General features: G+C 48.4%; 2 protein-coding genes across 2 annotated transcripts in view; both read left to right on the forward strand.

Annotated features, from left to right (window-relative positions):
- BLK (BLK proto-oncogene, Src family tyrosine kinase) overlaps nucleotides 1-17,986 on the forward strand; it is an 819,573-nt gene that overhangs the window by 165,152 nt on the left and 636,435 nt on the right. The gene's annotated exons all lie outside the window — the stretch shown is intronic.
- The window catches only part of GATA4 (GATA binding protein 4), a 67,859-nt gene that overhangs the window by 46,148 nt on the left and 3,725 nt on the right, over nucleotides 1-17,986 (forward strand). Inside the window, exons 3-7 of the mRNA XM_083432734.1 lie at nucleotides 8,475-8,641; nucleotides 10,481-10,606; nucleotides 11,915-12,002; nucleotides 13,644-13,795; nucleotides 14,612-17,766. Of these exons, the coding sequence (XP_083288860.1) occupies nucleotides 8,475-8,641; nucleotides 10,481-10,606; nucleotides 11,915-12,002; nucleotides 13,644-13,795; nucleotides 14,612-14,794 (716 nt within the window). The 3' untranslated portion in view covers nucleotides 14,795-17,766. The remainder of the gene's footprint in view (nucleotides 1-8,474; nucleotides 8,642-10,480; nucleotides 10,607-11,914; nucleotides 12,003-13,643; nucleotides 13,796-14,611; nucleotides 17,767-17,986) is intronic.

Below are 17,986 nucleotides of genomic sequence, written 5' to 3' on the forward strand. Positions count from 1 at the left end.
GATCTTCTTGCAGTCCATGGGACTCTCAAGAGTCTCCTCCAGCACCAGAATTCAAAAGCATCAATTAGCGGGAGAGCAAATATTCCCTGCGACAGAAAGAGGTTTTTTTAAAAAGCTCCAAGAGCAACATAAATCTTTTCTGAATGGAATGTGCTTGCCTGCTGCAGCTATTGTTCTGTTGCTGGACAGGAGCTCTCCAGACCCTTTGCTGCCTTGAATAAGTATTTCCTTTCCAAGTTGTTGGGACACCCACGGGAAAGAATCGGTGTCAAGAGGCCTCATAATGGCAGGATTTAGAGCCGGTGCCAGAAGCCGAAAGCCATAAATTGAGACGCCTTTGCCTGCTGCTCTTGGCACAGAGAACCAGGCTTCTGAGTCCAATGGCCTCTGCAGCTCCTCTTTTAAAATTTGCAAGAAGCAGGTGAGGGGTTTGGCACTGCGGCTGGATCTGCGCTGATATGAAAAACGCTATAAAAATGCAGCTTATCGTTGGAGATGGACTGCTGCTCTACGGCGCCCTCTTGTGTCACGTTTTTATAATGCATTTTTTAACGTTCTAATTGACCCTTTTGAGTCCTTTGTCACGAAAAGAATCCTTACCTGCTGCCACAGGAGACAACTGCTAGGGACCGAGGTCCCTGCAGGGGCCAGGGCCCCCCATATTTGAACGCCATTGCCATTCAAATAGTGCGCGTGAGCCATGTCATGTGATGGGTTCTGTGGGGCGGAGCTTAGAATCATAGAGTTGGAAGAGACCACAAGGGCCATCGAGTCCAACCCCCTGCCAAGCAGGAAACACCATCAGAGCACTCCTGACATATGGTTGTCAAGCCTCTGCTTAAAGACCTCCAAAGAAGCAGACTCCACCACACTCCTTGGCAGCAAATTCCACTGTCGAACAGCTCTTACTGTCAGGAAGTTCTTCCTAATGTTTAGGTGGAATCTTCTTTCTTGTATTTTGGATCCATTTCTCCGTGTCCGCTTCTCTGGAGCAGCAGAAAACAACCTTTCTCCCTCCTCTATGTGACATCCTTTTATATATTTGAACATGGCTATCATATCACCCATTAACCTCCTCTTCTCCAGGCTAAACATGCCCAGCTCCCTTAGCCGTTCCTCATAAGGCATCGTTTCCAGGCCTTTGACCATTTTGGTTGCCCTCCTCTGGACACGTTCCAGTTTGTCAGTGTCCTTCTTGAACTGTGGTGCCCAGAACTGGACACAGTACTCCAGGTGAGGTCTGACCAGAGCAGAATACAGTGGCACTATTACTTCCCTTGATCTAGATGCTATACTCCTATTGATGCAGCCCAGAATTGCATTGGCTTTTTTAGCTGCCGCGTCACACTGTTGGCTCATGTCAAGTTTGTGGTCAACCAAGACTCCTAGATCCTTTTCACATGTACTGCTCTCAAGCCAGGTGTCACCCATCTTGTATTTGTGCCTCTCATTTTTTTTGCCCAAGTGCAATACTTTACATTTCTCCCTGTTAAAATTCATCTTGTTTGTTTTGGCCCAGTTCTCTAATCTGTCAAGGTCGTTTTGAAGTGTGATCCTGTCCTCTGGGGTGTTAGCCACCCCTCCCAGTTTGGTGTCAGAAGATCTTACCTGGACCCCCCAAAGTTTGACCCAAGTTTTAGCTAGCCAGGCTTTGCAAAAGGGAGAAGAAGCTGGCCAAGGCATCAAAAGAGCCTCCCCAAAGATTAGACAATCCACTAATCTACTAATTGCAATGGCCACAGCGGGTGGCGCTGTGGGTTAAACCACAGAGCCTAGGACTTACCAATGAGAAGGTCAGCAGTTCGAATCCCCGCGACGGGGTAAGCTCCCGTTGCTCGGTCCCTGCTCCTGCCAACCTAGCAGTTCAAAAGCACATCAAAGTGCAAGTAGATAAATAGGTACCACTCCAGCGGGAAGGTAAACGGCGTTTCCGTGCACTGCTCTGGTTCTCCAGAAGCGGCTTAGTCATGCTGGCCACATGACCCGGAAGCTGTACGCCGGCTCCCTTGGTCAATAAAGCGAGATGAGCACCGCAACCCCAGAGTCGGCCACGACTGAACCTAATGGTCAGGGGTCCCTTTACCTTTACTATGTTCTACCTGCACAGCAATGCCATATTTCATAAAGTGGAAAACCGGACGCATAAGTTGTTCTCCAAAAAGAAATTGAGTTTTTGAGCTATTTGGGGGGGGGGGGGGATAAAAAGGAAGACTTCCAACATGGGTTGCCATACGCCCAGGTTTTCCCGGATGTTTTACCAATTTATGCGATTGATGCCCGGATGCTATTTTTGACAGGCAAATCCCAGGTACGTCTGTACATATACACACACAAAAAATCCCGTGTTGCAAAACAGAACACTATGAACAGCGGACAGTACATGACCATGGAACAGCTATCACTAAAAAATGTACGCTGTTTAGTAATAGCTGATCCATGGCCATTTGATGTACCTTTGGTGACTATTAATTTGTTGGTGAAGGTTTATCATTGAAACAGTTTATTATCCTGGAAGAACTGTGCTGTCTGCTGCTTTGAGCATTCTATTGCGATGTTTGGAGCACCCATCATCTCACCTGTGTAGGATATTGAGTGTGGAAAAGCATTCTGCCTCCATTTCAGTGATCTTTGACAGTGACTTCCCATTCCTGTTCACGGAACATTTATTTGTTTCTTGTTCTGACTCCATGCACATATTATGTGTGTCTTCTGCTTATGTCTGGACATATGGCAGCCCTAGGAGAGTGCTCTTGTGCTCTGCTTCCCAAAGGCATCTGGCTGGTTGCTGTGAAAGCAGGATGCTGGGCAAATTAATTACTTAATTAATTAATTACTACACGTTCAGGACATTGATGCTGCAGTGATGGCGGTGGCAGAGGGGTGGCCGCCGCCTTGACCTCAACCGTCACGTTTCCCCTTCCTCCGCGGTTTCTATCTCCCCTCTCCATGAGCCTGGGCAGCCCCTGAGTTATTGGTTCTTCGGTGGTGATGGTGGGGAAGCGGTGCGCAGTGGGTCAGGCATGGAAGGTGGAGAAGGAGGGCCGAGAGCAGCGGCGGCAGCGAGGCTCGGGCAGCGCGATGCCTCCCTTCCCATCGGAGCAGCCCCAATCCCATTCCTACTTGTGTGCAAGCAGGAGGGGACAGGGATTCCTCAGCTGGGAAGGGAGGCTTCACACTGCCTTTCGGAGCAGCCCCATCCCAACTCCTACTTGCGTGCAAGCAGGAGGGGGCAGGGATCTCTCAGGCAGCGCAATGCCTCTCTTATAGAATAATAATAATAATAATAATAATAATAATAATAAATAATTTCTTTATACCCTGCCCATCGCGCTGGGTTTCCCCAGCCACTCTGGGCTGCTCCCAACCGAATATTAAAAACAATACAGCATCAGACATTAAAAGCTTCCCTAAACAGATCCGCCTTCAGTTGTCTTTTAAAAGTAAAATAGTTGTTTATTGCCTTGACATCTGCTGGGAGGGAGTTCCACAGGGCGAGCTCCACCCCCGAGAAGGCCCTCTGCCTGGTTCCCTGTAACTTGGCTTCTCGCAGTGAGGGAACCGCCAGAAGGCCCTCAGAGCTGGACCTCAGTGTCCGGGCAGAACGATGGGGGTGGAGACACTCCTTCAGGTATACAGGACCGAGGTCGTTTAGGAATTTAAAGGTCAGCACCAACACCGGAGCAGCCCCAATCCCATTCCTACTTGCGTGCAAGCAGGATGGGCAGGGACCCCTCAGCTGGGAAGGGAGGCTTCCTGTTGCCTGAGAGATACCTGCCCCGCTCCTGCTTGCACGCAAGTAGGAGTTGGGAAGCTGCTCCAATAGGTGATATGAAGCCCTCCTTCACAGCTTAGTTGCTGGGGTCAGGGAAGGTGGAGGCAGCCCGGAAGCTGCATCTTGGAGCCCCTGCACCACCATCATATGGGGACTTCCCAGCAGCTCCTGAAGCCAGCCAGAGCCAACTGCTCCGGGCTGCTGAGACTGCCGCTGCTGCGTTTCCCGGGGACATTAGATGAAATCCGGGGACATTCTAGGGATGGAATTTGTCCGGGGACTTATTCGCAAATCTGGGAACTATCCCTGGGAAACGGGGATGTCTGGTAACCCTAGGCTGGGCAAATGTTTGGTTTGGTGGATCTCAACTTCTTCTTTGCCCCATCTTGGAAAGGAGAGCGAGTCCATTCCAACAGCACACTTAGCAGGGCAGGATTTGATGCCTTGCAGCCTCCAAGGCCTGCAGCTGTTATTTTTAAACTGTTCCGCTCCGCCGCCAGTTTTTTTTTCTCCTTTGCAAGTGATTCCAGCTTCTGTCTGGCACAGGACTGAGGCTGAATTTCTTCCAAAGAAAAGAAAAAATGCGTTTCTTATCAGCTTGGGCCTGGACGTTATGTATGCTCTGCCTAAGAATTGCAGTGTGCAGCACAAACAGCCCTCTGTTACTGCATGCTTATAAATCCTGGGCCGCATATAAATCCAGAGCGTATCAGATGGCAGGGGCATCACTTAGGATTATTTTCCTAATAACATAAGAAGAGCATACCCTCCAATATTTCTCTGATGAAAATAGGGACATCCTATTCTATCACTATCATTATCGTTATTGTACTATTTATACCCCACCCATCCAGGGCTGGATTTAGGTTTGATTACTGAAGGTAATGGGGCCCTTTATATGTCCAGCTCTCCTTTGTCAAGAACCAATTGTCACTTTTTTGTGTTGAATATATGCTATATGATAATTTATGGACCTAATAGGTATCTAAAGCCATTTGCATGAGTTGCCATGCAACCAGTCCATGAAGAATGTAGGCACCCTATATATAGAAATGAGCAAACCAGTGATATTTTAGGGAGCAGGCGGGGCCCATTACTTACATCATGGGAGCCTACACAACACAAAACAATTTCCTGTATGTAGGTTTTATTTTATTTGTATTTTTTTATCTTATATTTTGGAAACGTACATCCAGGGTTTTTTTCCCCGTAAATTTTTTGGCCCTAAGCTATAAGCTTGTTTAGCTTATACGTAAATCCGGCATTGCACCCATCTGACTGGGTTAGCCCAGCCACTCTGGGCAGCTTCCCACATATATAAAAACATAATAAAACATTGATCTCTTTTTTTTTTTTTAAAGTCCCTTTCCTTTACTGGGCTGCCTTCAGAAGTCTTCTACAGATCTCCATGGCTCAGGGGTAGCATAACTCCATACCCTCCCTATATTTCTCTAATGAAAATAGGGACGTCCTAAGGAAAAGCAGGACACGGGTGGCAGGATGTGGGTGGCGCTGTGGGTTAAACCACAGAGCCTAAGGCTTGCCAATCAGAAGGTCGGCGGTTCGAATCCCCCTGACGGGGTGAGCTCCCGTTGCTCAGTCCCTGCTCCTGCCAACCTAGCAGTTCAAAAGCATGACAAAGTGCAAGTAGATCAATAGGTACCGCTCTGGCAGGAAGGTAAACGGCGTTTCCATGCACTGCTCTGGTTCACCAGAAGCGGCTTAGTCATGCTGGCCACATGACCTGGAAGCTGTACGCCGGCTCCCACAGCCAATAAAGCGACTTGAGCGCCACAACCCCAGAGTCGGCCACGACTGGACCTAATGGTCAGGGGTCCATTTACCTTTAAGGAAAAGTGGGACATTCTGCAATCAAATCAGAAATCGGAGAGGCTTCTTTAAATCTGGGGCTGTCCCTGGAAAACAGGGACACTTGTAATAGATAGAATGGACAGAGGCTTTTAAGCAGAGGTTGTGTAATTGCAAATTCCTGCAATGCGTGGGTTTTGACGTAACTCAAATACCTGCGGGAAACTGGCAAGCAGGACGGAAGCACAAAAGCAGTCTCCCTTCTCGCAGTTTCAGTATTAAAAGCTTTTTCAAAGCAATGTATAACTGCAGAAATAAGCTGGGTACTAAAAATATGCACAAAACCACCAGGGGCTTCTATGTGGAGAAAAGTTTCTAATAAATGCAGAAAGACAACAAAAAAAGTGGGGGGGGGGCAGTACTTTTTACACATCTGCACCTGGGAATAACACCCTTGAGACTTTTCTTCTGCTGTCTGAAACATTTGTTTAAGCAGGAAACCTCCACCAGTCTCTCACAAACTTATTTTTCGCCCTGGTACCTCAGTTTTCGAACAGCTTGGAGCTCGAACGGCTTGGAGCCTTGCCTGCAAGCAGGACCTAGGGGTCCCTGCCAACCTGACAATTCTTTGATTCTCTGTGAAACTTGCCCTGTCCGTTCTTCTGGCCTAGATTGGGATGATGCTGCCCCCTAGTGGCTGCACCATTAGCAAGCAGGCAAAGTTAATTTGAGCTGGTGATTCTATACAGTGGTACCTCGGGTTACAGACGCTTCAGGTTGCAGAGTCCGCTAACCCAGAAATATTACCTTGGGTTAAGAACTTTGCTTCAGGATGAGAACAGAAATCATGCAGCAGCAGGCCCCATTAGCTAAAGTGATACCTGAGGTTAAGAACAGTTTCAGGTTAAGAACGGACCTCCAGAACGAATTAAGTTCTTAACCCGAGGTACCACTGTACAGCTTTGGGATCAGGATACCTAACCTAAGATAAGACCCCATAAATTCAGAGTTTCCTGGACGTAGCCGGGATTTGCCCTGTGGAAAATGGCATTCAGGCGGAATTTTTGAAAACCGACTACAATGCCTGAGAAAACCCAGGCATGTGGCAGTCTGTATTGGAAGTGTTGATTTTCGGGGGGCAATTTTCCTAAATAAATTGGTGGAAACTTCATTCCGGGGGGAGATTCTGCAAAAAAAAAAAGCAACCATTTTGCCCACTCCACCCCCCAAGAAAAGCTCAAGAAAAAAAAAGCTCAACTGATTTTCACTTTTTTGAAATTTATCTCCTTATGTTTTACCCATCTGCACTCATGCATCTATCATCTTATCAGGAGAGCCGTTCCGTACAATGTAGGAACAGGTCTTGTGTGGTACTCAGCCTTTAGAATTTTGTTGTTGTTGTTTAGTCGTTTAGTCGTGTCTGACTCTTCATGACCCCACGGACCAGAGCACACCAGGCACTCCTGTTTTCCACTGCCTCCCGCAGTTTGGTCAAACTTATGTTAGTAGCTTCAAGAACACTGTCCAACCATCTCGTTCTCTATCGTCTCCTTCTCCTTGTGCTCTCCATCTTTCCCAACATCAGGGTCTTTTCCAGGGAGTCTTCTCTTCTCCTGAGGTGGCCAAAGTCTTGGAGCCTCAGCTTCAGGATCTGTCCTTCCAGTGAGCACTCAGGGCTTATTTCCTTCAGAATGGATAGCGTTGATCTTCTTGCAGTTCATGGGAGTCTCAAGAGTCTCCTCCAGCACCATAATTCAAAAGCATCAATTCTTCGGCGATCAGCCTTCTTTATGGTCCAGCTCTCACTTCCATACATCACTACTGGGAACACCATAGCTTTAACTATAAGGACCTTTCAAATATCCTAAGGGCTGTCCCATGGAAGAGGGAACAAGCTTGTTTTCTCCATCTCTGGAGGGTAGGACCCGAACCAAAGGCTTCAAATTACAGTGATACTTTGGTTCTCAAATGCCTTGGTACTCAAACAACTCAGAACCCAAACACTGCAAACCTGGAAGTAAGTGTTCTGGTTTGCAAACTTTTTTCAGAAGCCGAATGTGCTCTGTTTTGAGAGTTACGCTTCTTTTTTCAGTGCCACACTTCGGTTTTGAGTGTTTATGCTGAGGTCTGCCTGTTTTCAGTTTCAGTTTTGTTTTAGTGACTGTGTGGGACCCAGTTCAGCTACTGATTGATTGATTGATTGATTGATTGATTGTGTGACTGCAGTACATTTTTTATTGCTTTCATTTTATGGTTCAATGGTCTCGTTAGATACTAAAATTCATGTTAAATTGCTGTTTTAGGGATTGTTTTTAAAAGTCTGGAACGGATTAATGCATTTTGCTTTACAGTCATACCTCGGGTTACAGACGCTTCAGGTTGTGTTTTTTCGGGTTACGGACCTGCCGAAACTCGGAAGTACTGGAATGGGTTACTTCCGGATTTCGGGGTCGCGCATGTGCAGAAGCGCTAAATTGTGGTTTGCACATGCGCAGAAGCGCCGAATCGCAACCCACGTGTGCGCAGGCGGATTAATCCATTTTGCATTACTTTCTATGGGAAAGCGTGCCTTGGTTTTGGAACGCTTTGGTTATGGAACGGACTTCCGGAGCAGATTACGTTTGAGAACCAAGGTACCACTGTACGAGAAAGATGATTCTGACTTAACATCAGAAAAAGCTTTCTGAGAGTAAGAGCTGTTTTACAGTGGAACGGTTTACCTCAGGATGTGGTGGACTCCTTGGAGGTTTTTAAGCAGAGGTTGGATCTGTCAGGGATACGTTCGCTGTATTCCTGCATCGCAGAGGGTTCCTTACAATGCCACAACTCTATGATTCTGCGAGACCAACTTTTGCTTCCTGTTTCTCTCCCCCTTTCCCTCTTGCTCCTGCAGATTTTTATGACGATTACTCCGAAGGCCGGGAATGCGTCAACTGCGGAGCGATGTCCACCCCGCTGTGGCGGAGAGACGGGACCGGCCATTACCTGTGCAACGCTTGCGGTCTCTACCACAAGATAAACGGCATTAACCGACCGCTGATCAAACCCCAGAGGAGGCTGGTAAGAAAACGGAAGCCTAGGATGCCATCTCTGAACTCAGCCCGGAAGCGCGATCTCAGTTGCTGGCGGTGAATTAGAAATTCCTATTCACTTGTTTATGATATTGCATCATTGATTGCTATATTTTTGCGTGTTCAGACCCAGAAACCTCCCCCCGAAATAAATTCACTCTTGACTCAAATTTTGGGTTTTGGCAGAATTTAGGCCACAACTTTATAGATTACAGAAAGTGACTGGTTGCATAGGCTCTGGTTCGATTAGCTCCCTGCCATGCAGGTAGCGCTGACCCAGGGTTCCAGCACAGGTCAGCCAAGGGTGAACATCTGGATAAGCGGAAAGCCGGGCACAGTCTATCTCCGCCACCCAAATGCCCCCCTGGACTCAGGCACGGGCACAACCCCCTCTCAGGGGTTTACCAAACCATTGAGTCCCTGGATTCCTTTAACAGAATACCCTTCACATAGGGATGGCGAGAGCGTTCTCCCATCCCTATCACCTGAACCTGTGCCTATCCGCAACCTTACAAGTTGTGACGATTTGCTACGCGGCAGGCGAAACCCAAATGGCACCAGCCAATCAGCCAAGTGGGGGAAATTCCTGCCGTGCCCCTGCCCCAACGACAGACGACACACGACGGCATAGCAAGGTCAAGCGCAAAGCCCTAAAAGTTGGGAGAGGTGGGCGGGTGTTCTGATGCACGCGCTGAAAGAGGAAGCTCTGGGTCACGTGCTTGGGTATAAATAGGTCCCTCGAACCGTTTGGACTGTGTCCCATTGGCCAGATTGCACCCAGCTACGAGGGACCTACCAATCGGGTGTTGTGGCTGACCAATCGTTCCCACCCACAACACAGGGAGTCGGTTTCCAGGTCTCACCACAATACGTGCCCTCTTTAAGGGAGGACCCGATTTAATACAAAGGTTCCCAACGTGGACAGTAGCGCCCCCTAGTGGCGGCGGGATTACCTAGGAGGCGCTAAGATGCTTGAACACAGTAAAAAGTAAAGTAAAAAAGACAGCAGGCAGTTGCTGGAGATGTAAATGACTATCAAGACTCTGAACATCCCTGGATCAAGTTCATCAGTTTTGTTGAATTAATTAAACTAGTTTTCATTGGATTTTGGAGGAACGTGCAATTGATGGTTGCTGCGTTGTTTTATTGCCTTGTTAGTGGGTCGTGCAAACTGACATTCTGAGTAACGCCTTTTGTAAGGGCTTGCAGGGCAGGAATAGGGTGGGCTCTGAAAACACACGTCTCAGATTTCCAAGGTTAGGGTAGAAGGGACGCTGAGGATCATCGAGTCCAACCCCCTGCAATGCAGCTGTCCCGTAAGGGGATCGAACCTGCAACCTTGGCATTATCAGCACCATGCTCTAACCAACTGAGCTATCCAGGTTGCATCTTCAGCATTCACAAAAGCTGTGTAGTGAAGAAGCCAGAGGCACCTCTGTGGGGAGGGAATTCCACAACTTAGGGACCGCTGCAGAGAAGGCCCTGTCCTACGCCACTCTGGCTGAGCTTCTGAGGGTGAAGGAAAGACCAAGGGCCCCCCTCTGCGGATCTTAATACCTGAGGGGATCTGTAGGGAAGGACCCGGTCTCTCAGATGCTTAGGGCCTGAGTCATTTTGGGCTTTGAACCCAAACCGTGAGCATCTCGAATTGGGCCCAGAAACAAACCAGCAGCTGTTTTAGAACAGGGGTTGTGTGCGATCTAGAGGTGACCACAGACAGGAACCCGACCTCTGCAGACTTTAGGTATTCTTAAATAAGAATGGTTTGTCCAAGGCCACTGGTGAGTTAACAGCCATTTGTTCTCGCTTCCGACCCTTGTTCCCGCAGTCGGCTTCCCGTCGGATCGGGCTCTCATGCGCCAATTGTCATACCACTACGACCACGCTGTGGCGCCGGAATGCAGAAGGCGAGCCGGTCTGTAACGCCTGCGGTTTATACATGAAGCTCCACGGGGTAAGAGCAGAGCATTCATTTTGCAGTCTCTCTGGAGCATGGGATATGTAGTGTACGAAAATGGCTTTTCCTGTGCGTTGAGGAACTATTTTATTTTGTTCAGTCCTTCCATTTGTTTCCTCACCCTCCCTCCACGAGGTAAGAGCAGCACACCAAAGAAGAACATACATCTTGCAGTCTCTCTGGAACATGGAATATGTAGTGTACATGGCACCATGGAACTACTGCCCGGGCTTGGCTTTTCTCTGTGGCGTGACATGCGTTGTGGAACTATTTAATTTTGTTCGGCCATAAAATGAAAAAAAAAAACACTTATTCAATTAGTGCACAGTTACCGTATTTTTCGCTCCATAGGGCGCACCAGACCATAGGGCGTACCTAGTTTTTAGGGGGGGAAATAAATAAATAAAAGTATTTTCCCCCCCAGCCCCAAAGAGCAAAGAAGCCAAGACAGCGAGCAGGATCCATCCCGCTGGCTGTCTTGGCTTCCTCTTTAGCCACGCGCAACCTCTCCAGCCGGGGGGCTGGGGCGGGGGAAGCCCGAGCTTCCCCTGACCCCAGGCCCCAAAACAGGCAGCTATCCGCAAGCCTTCCGAGTGCAGCGGGAACTCCTGCTGCGCTCAGAAGGCTTGTGGATACCTGCCTGAAGCCCAGGGAGTGCAGTGGCAGTTGGTTGCAGCCTGCAGGCTGCTATCCGCAAGCCTTCGGAGCGCTCTGAAGGCTTGCGGATAGCTGCTTAAAAGCCTGCATTCGCCCCACAGGACACACACACATTTCCCCTTCATTTTTGGAGGGGGAAAAGTGCGTCCTATAGAGCGAAAAATACGGTAATACTGTGGAACTCCCTGCCACAGGATGGCCATCAAGCTAGATGGCTTTGAAAGAGGATTAGACAAAATTCACAGAGGAGAGGGATGTTGATGGCTTCTAGACACGGCGACCATGCTCTGCAATTCACAGTTTGAAGCAGCAATGGTTCTGAATACAGTTGCCTGGAAACCACAGGAGGAGAAAAGGCTCTTGGGTTCGAATCCTGCTTGTGGGTTTCCCATAGGCATCTGGTTGGCCCTTGTGGGAAAAGGATGCTGGACTAGATGAGCCCTTGGTCAGATCCTGCAAGCACTTCTTACGTTCAGATGTTCATAGATTGTCTTCCTTTCAGTGAGATGAAAACCTGCTACGAAACAGTTCTGCCTCAATTCCTGGATTTGCAGCCCAACTCCCGTTAGCCATGGACTGTTGTAATATTGGGAGGGGTTCATGTTCCTGGGTTTTTGTGCATGCTCTAAAAGGTTGGTGTCTCCTTAGGTCCCGAGGCCTTTAGCAATGCGGAAGGAAGGAATCCAGACCAGGAAGCGGAAACCGAAGAATTTAAACAAATCCAAGACGCCAACAGGTGACTGCAGTGTTGCTTGTTTCGCAAAATGTATACAGTGGTGCCCCGCAAGACGAATGCCTCGCAAGACGGAAAACCCGCTAGACGAAAGGGTTTTTCGTTTTGGAGGTGTTTCGCAAAACGAATTTCCTATGGGCTTGCTTCGCAAGACGAAAATGTCTTGCGATTCCTGGGGGTTTTTTTTTCGCTCCCCACCCCCTTTTTCTAAGGCACTAGGCTGCTAATAGCCTTTTAGCAGCTAATCCGCTATTCCCTTAAGCCTTTAATAGCCGCTAATAGCTGCTAAACTGCTAATAGCTCTAATCCGCTAATCCGCTAATGGGGTTGCTTCGCAAGACGAAAAAACCACTAGACGAAGAGACTCACGGAACGGATTCTTTTCGTCTTGCGAGGCACCACTGTATACCACTTCACAGCCCAAGTCAGAAACAATGAAACAATTTGTACAGATCACAGAACCATAGAATTTTAGTCCCAACTACAGTCGTACCTCATGTTACGTCCGCTTCATGTTACGTTCTTTCAGGTTACGTCCCGCGGTGACCCGGAAGTACCGGAAAGGGTTACTTCCGGGTTTCGCCGCTCGCACATGCGCAGAAGCACAAAATGACGTCACGCGGATGTGCAGAAGCGGTGAATCTCAACCCGCGCATGTACGGATGTGCCACTGTGGGTTGTGCTCTTTTCATGTTGTGAACGGGCCTCTGGAATGGATCCCGTTCGCAACCAGAGGTGCCACTGTAAAGAAGAGTGGCAATTTAAGCTGATGGAATATGCGCAACTTGCCGACTCAACATATAAATAATATACTACTAATAATAGTTTATTATTTATACCCCACCCATCTGATAATAATAATAATAATAATAATAATAATAATAATACCTTTATTGTCAATGTACAACCTGTGCACAATGAAATTAACAAAGCCACTCTGGGCGGCTTCCAACAAAAGATTAAAAATACATTGAAACATCAGTCATTAAAAACTTCCCTAAACAGGGCTGCCTTCAGATGTCTTCTAAACGTCAACAAGAAGAACATACATTTAGAAAAGACTGGAAAATGTTTATTGTGCATGGGTGGGGGGGGACTGTGTACAATTGAAAAAGGTTGGCAGCATTTAGATAAAGTCAACCGTGTGAATAAGTTTTGATGAATGTAATCGTGGAATACTGAATGGTTTAGTTTATGTAAAATGCGCAGGGATCTATGGGATGCAAAATAAACCATGGAAAGAGAAGAAGAGAAGTCACTGATATTTTAAGGTTGTTTAAATGAGTATTCTAAATTGTAAAACTGAAAATTCGAACCACCAGCCTTCTGGTTAACAGCAAAACCCATTGCGCCACACAACTAATATTCCATAAATGATCCATAAACATCTTTCTGAGGCCCCTGAACATCACAACATTGCAATTTATGTAATTTCAGCTGATTCCAGAGGACTTGAGCTGCAGTGCTAAAAGCCCAAGGGAGAGCCGCCAGATGTGCAGTTTGCTATCTTTGCAAAAAAATCGAAGGGCTCCCCACCCCCACCCCCGGATGAAAACAATTGACCACAACAGAATCTGGCACAGTCTTAAGACAGACCTAGTTTAACGCATTGTTGTCTTCTCCCTTCTCTTCTGCCATGCCCAGGGTCCGCCAGTAGCGACAGCCTCCCCTCGTCCGTCAGCTCTGCCCCCTGCACCAGCACGACGACCAGCACAACTGCCATGGAAAAAATGCACCCCATCAAAATGGAACCAGGGATCTCCTCTCATTACGGGCACCCGGCGCCCATTCCACAGGTGAGGAAGGAAGGAACCACCGCAGGAGGAACGGGGCAAAAGGGAAAGATTGTGGGCCCAACTCGTGGGGCGATTATAGAATCGCAGAACTGTAGAATTAGAGGGGACCCTGTGGGTCATTCCTGCAATGCAGGAATCGCACCTAAAGAGTCCCTGGTGGATGGCCACCCACAGGGCCAGATTCAGCTTTGATGTGGCCCTCAGCTACAGAAGGTAATGGGGCTCTTTATATGTCCGGCTGTCCTCTGTCAACAACAAATTGCCACCATTTTTGTGTTGAATATATGCTATGTGGTAATTTATGGACCTAATAGGTATCAAGCCATTTGCACATGCAGAATGTAGGTAAAGGTAAAGGGACCCCTGACCATTAGGTCCAGTCATGGTCGACTCTGGGGTTGCGGCGCTCATCTCGCTTTACTGGCCAAGGGAGCCGGCGTACAGCTTCCGGGTCATGTGGCCACCATGACTAAGCTGCTTCTGGCAAACCAGAGCACACAAAAACGCCGTTTACCTTCCTGCTGCAGCAGTACCTATTTATCTACTTGCACTGGTGTGCTTTCAAACTGCTACATTGGCAGGAGCAGGACCGAGCAACGGGAGCTCACCCCGTCGCGGGGATTCGAACTGCCGACCTTCCGATCGATCGGCAAGCCCACGTCCCTTGCACTAGGGTATAATTCATCTCTATTAAGCATATTCTTGTGTATAATTGCGAGTTGCTGCTGTTAATTACTTCCTTCCCCTGCACTTCCATTGATAAATTGTTTTTCTCTCTCTTTCTCCATTCCGCCTCCACGCCCCCCCCCAAATCAGGCATTCTCAGTCGCTGCCATGTCTGGACATGGATCTGCTCTTCACTCTCCAATGCCAAGCCTCAAACTTTCTCCACAGAGCTACCCGGTATCTATGAGCCATTCTCCGCAGCCCAGCTCCAAGCAAGACTCCTGGAACAGCCTGGTTCTGGGCGAAAGCCACGGAGACATTATCACGGCATAACTGTCTCTGCGCCGCAGCTTCAGGCTCGGGATACGAAGGGGTCTTTCCACCATCAGACAACACCGGGGTGCTTTCTTCGTTTCCTTCCGCTTGCTTTCTCCGGCCACTTTCCTGAGGGCTGTAGATCCCGATCCGAGGGCTGGGCGCACGCCGTCCCTTGAAAGCCTCTCCGAGGCGCATTCTTTCTCGCAAAGGATTCTGGCCCCTCACAGAGTCTGGATTCCCAGCAACCTTTGGAAAACTACCATGCCCAGAATTCTTTGAGGGGAACGAATGTGCTTCGGAGGTGACTGAAGTGTACACAACCGTTCCAGATCGTGCCGTCGAAAGGTTTTGTTTGGGGGCTTGCTTTGAGAACACTTCGGTGAAGTTGCCGCCACGCTTGGAACGAACGAGGTCTTCAGTCGCTTCAGAGCCTCGAATGACAACTGCCTTCAGAAAAGCTGACAGAAACTCCAGTTAAAAGTATGTATACACATGGACAAATCTGGCCCTGCAGTCTTTGACAGAACCCTCGTTGGCTTTTGCTATTAAATTCCCTGCTCTGGCCCAGCAGGAGGAGAGAAGATTCCATTGCACTGGCTTTCCCTAGAACCAGAGAATTTTAGAGTTGAGACCCCAGAGCTTCATCTAGTCCAACTCCTTTCAATGCAGAAATGACGATCATTTCCAAGATCTTCCTGGGGAAAGGCTTTGGCTGTGTGAATGTGTTTTCCAGACATCTGATACTCATTGAAATACCCAAGGTCAGATACCTGCAAGATTATGTGTCTGAGCTGTCAACAGATCTATCCCCTCCGACGGATCTTTCACATTGCCCAATGTCCCTGGAAAGGCGACCAGGTTTTTCCACACAGCTTAATGATCGGATCCTGAAAAAGCAAAGTGATGGACATGCATTGAGCGAAGGCGGGAGGAGAAGAGAGAACATGTGGACCAAACAATACCCCAATACTTACGAGTGACGGGGGGGGGAGACGGTCAGCGGTTGGTGGCCCCCATGCCCAAATCTTGCTCCTCTCAGTGGTGATACTCGCCCACTCGGTTGCCGGCAGTCGATTCTTTGAAACAAAGGGTGAGTAGACTCATGGGGGACTAATTGGGGCATTATCCCTTCATGCCCCCGGTTCGATTGTCAAAATGTCCCCACCCACAACGCAAAAGAGCACTTCTTGCTGGGCAGGACTCTCAAGGTACCGTCACCGACGACTGCAACGCCGAATGAATACTTAAGATCTATTTGGGGTTTTCTTCTTCCCTGAATGGAGGACTGCAATCCCATAATAAGCCAGGATGGAAAAGGAGATGCATTGTACAGCAAATGCCACAGATAAACACTAAGTGGGAGACTTCAGGGTCTGGAAAAAGACACGAGAGCTGGGATAGAATTGTCAGGTTCTGGATACCACGGCTTGTGACTATCGCAAGAGGAATCTCGTGCATCCAGCAGTTTTGCAACTGCCTGCACTGTGCCAGTGTTAATTTAATTGCTTTTCCGACTTCTTGATTATGCCTTCTCCTCTTCCTCCTCTCCCCACCCATTGCTATCAATAAATCTTTATTATTATTATTATTTTCAAAGCAGCTGTTCCAAGGTTCCCACTAGGAATGGATCCGAAAGAGGGATTTCCTACCGCCCTTAGGAACACAGGACATGAGTCAGACCGCCGCTCCATCTATCTCAGTACTGTTGACACGGACTGGCAGCCGCTCTCCAGGATCTGCAGACTGGGGTCTCGACCAGCCCTATCTGGAGATGCTGGGGATTCATAGAATCATAGAATCTTAAGAGTTGGAAGGGACCCAAGGTTAATCTAGTCCAACCCCCTGCAATGCAGGAATCACAGCTAAAGCGTCCATGACAGATGGCATCCAATCTCTGCTTAAAATCTCCAAGGAAGGGGAGCCCACCACCACTTGTGGGAGTCTGTTCCACTCCCAAACAGCTCTGACTGCCAGAAAGGTTTTTCCAAATGTTTAGCCAGAATCGCCTTTCTTCTAACTTGAAGCCATTGGCTTGAGTCCTGCCCTCCAGAGCAGGAGAAAACAAGCTTGTTCCCTCTTCCGTGTGACAGCTCTCTAAATATTTGAAGGTGGCTCTCATATCTCAGTCTCCTCTTCTCCAGGCTAAACATACCCAGCTCCTTCAACCGTTCCTCATCAGGCTTAGTTTCCAGACCCTTGATCATCTTGGTCGCTCTTCTCTGCACATGTTCCAGCTTGTCAACATCCTTCTTAAACTGCGGAGCACAGAACTGGACGCAGTATTCCAGATGTGGTCTGACCAAGGCAGAATAGAGTGGTACTATGACTTCCCATGATCTGGACACTAGACTTTGAACCTTGATTGAACCTTGGCCCTTGTGCTATGGCCTCCCCAAATTAAATTCTCTTTCATTCTCACACAAAACGCTCTTGCTTTTTTGAAAGGAAGAGGTGAAATGTAGGTCACAGGTGGCGCAGTCCTTAAACAGCAGCTCGCTTGATCGGTGATCAGCTTTGTTTGGACACAATGATTGCCATCATTTAACCAACGCTAATCCTGGCATGTTTAAAAACAATATTGCAAAGCTGCTGTGTAACGCTGGCATTCCCACTCCCGCAAACATCAAGGAGCTATAAAGCGCTTGAGCCGATTTAAACAAAAGCAAGCCCAGCCTTGCCTATCTGAAAGCAAACAGAATGGCTTTATTAAGCTTAATCCTCAAAGCTTTTCGGTGCATTTTACACTTGACCTCGTTCGATTTGGCCCTCCTTTGCAAATCTTACAGGCTCCAGACTGTAATCAATGGATGGAGAAGATGGTTCAGCTCAGTCTTTAGATTAAAGTGGTTCAGTCATAGAGGGTGCATTTTGCATACAGAAGAAGCCAGATTTGATCCCCCAGCATGGCTAGTTAACTGAATCAGATGGCAAGGGATAGAGAAGATTTGAGAGTCCCTGGATCAACGTCTTTGGACTACAACTCCCCAGTGGCGTAGCGTGGGTTGTCAGCATCCGGGGCAAGGCAAGTAATTTGCGCCCCCTAACCCGGGGCAAGGCAAGTAATTTGCGCCCCCCCCTGCACTGTCCCTCCCCCAGATAGTCCCTCGCTCTCTCTCCGCACTGCACCGCACGCCTGGCACCCTCCCCTCCACAGTGGGCGGCGACCCGGCGGCTCGGATCGGATTCGCACTGCAGTGAGAGAGAGTG

Source organism: Podarcis tiliguerta (genome assembly GCF_965153285.1).
Source record: "Podarcis tiliguerta genome assembly, chromosome: 3".
NCBI classification, from domain to species: Eukaryota; Metazoa; Chordata; class Lepidosauria; order Squamata; family Lacertidae; genus Podarcis; species Podarcis tiliguerta.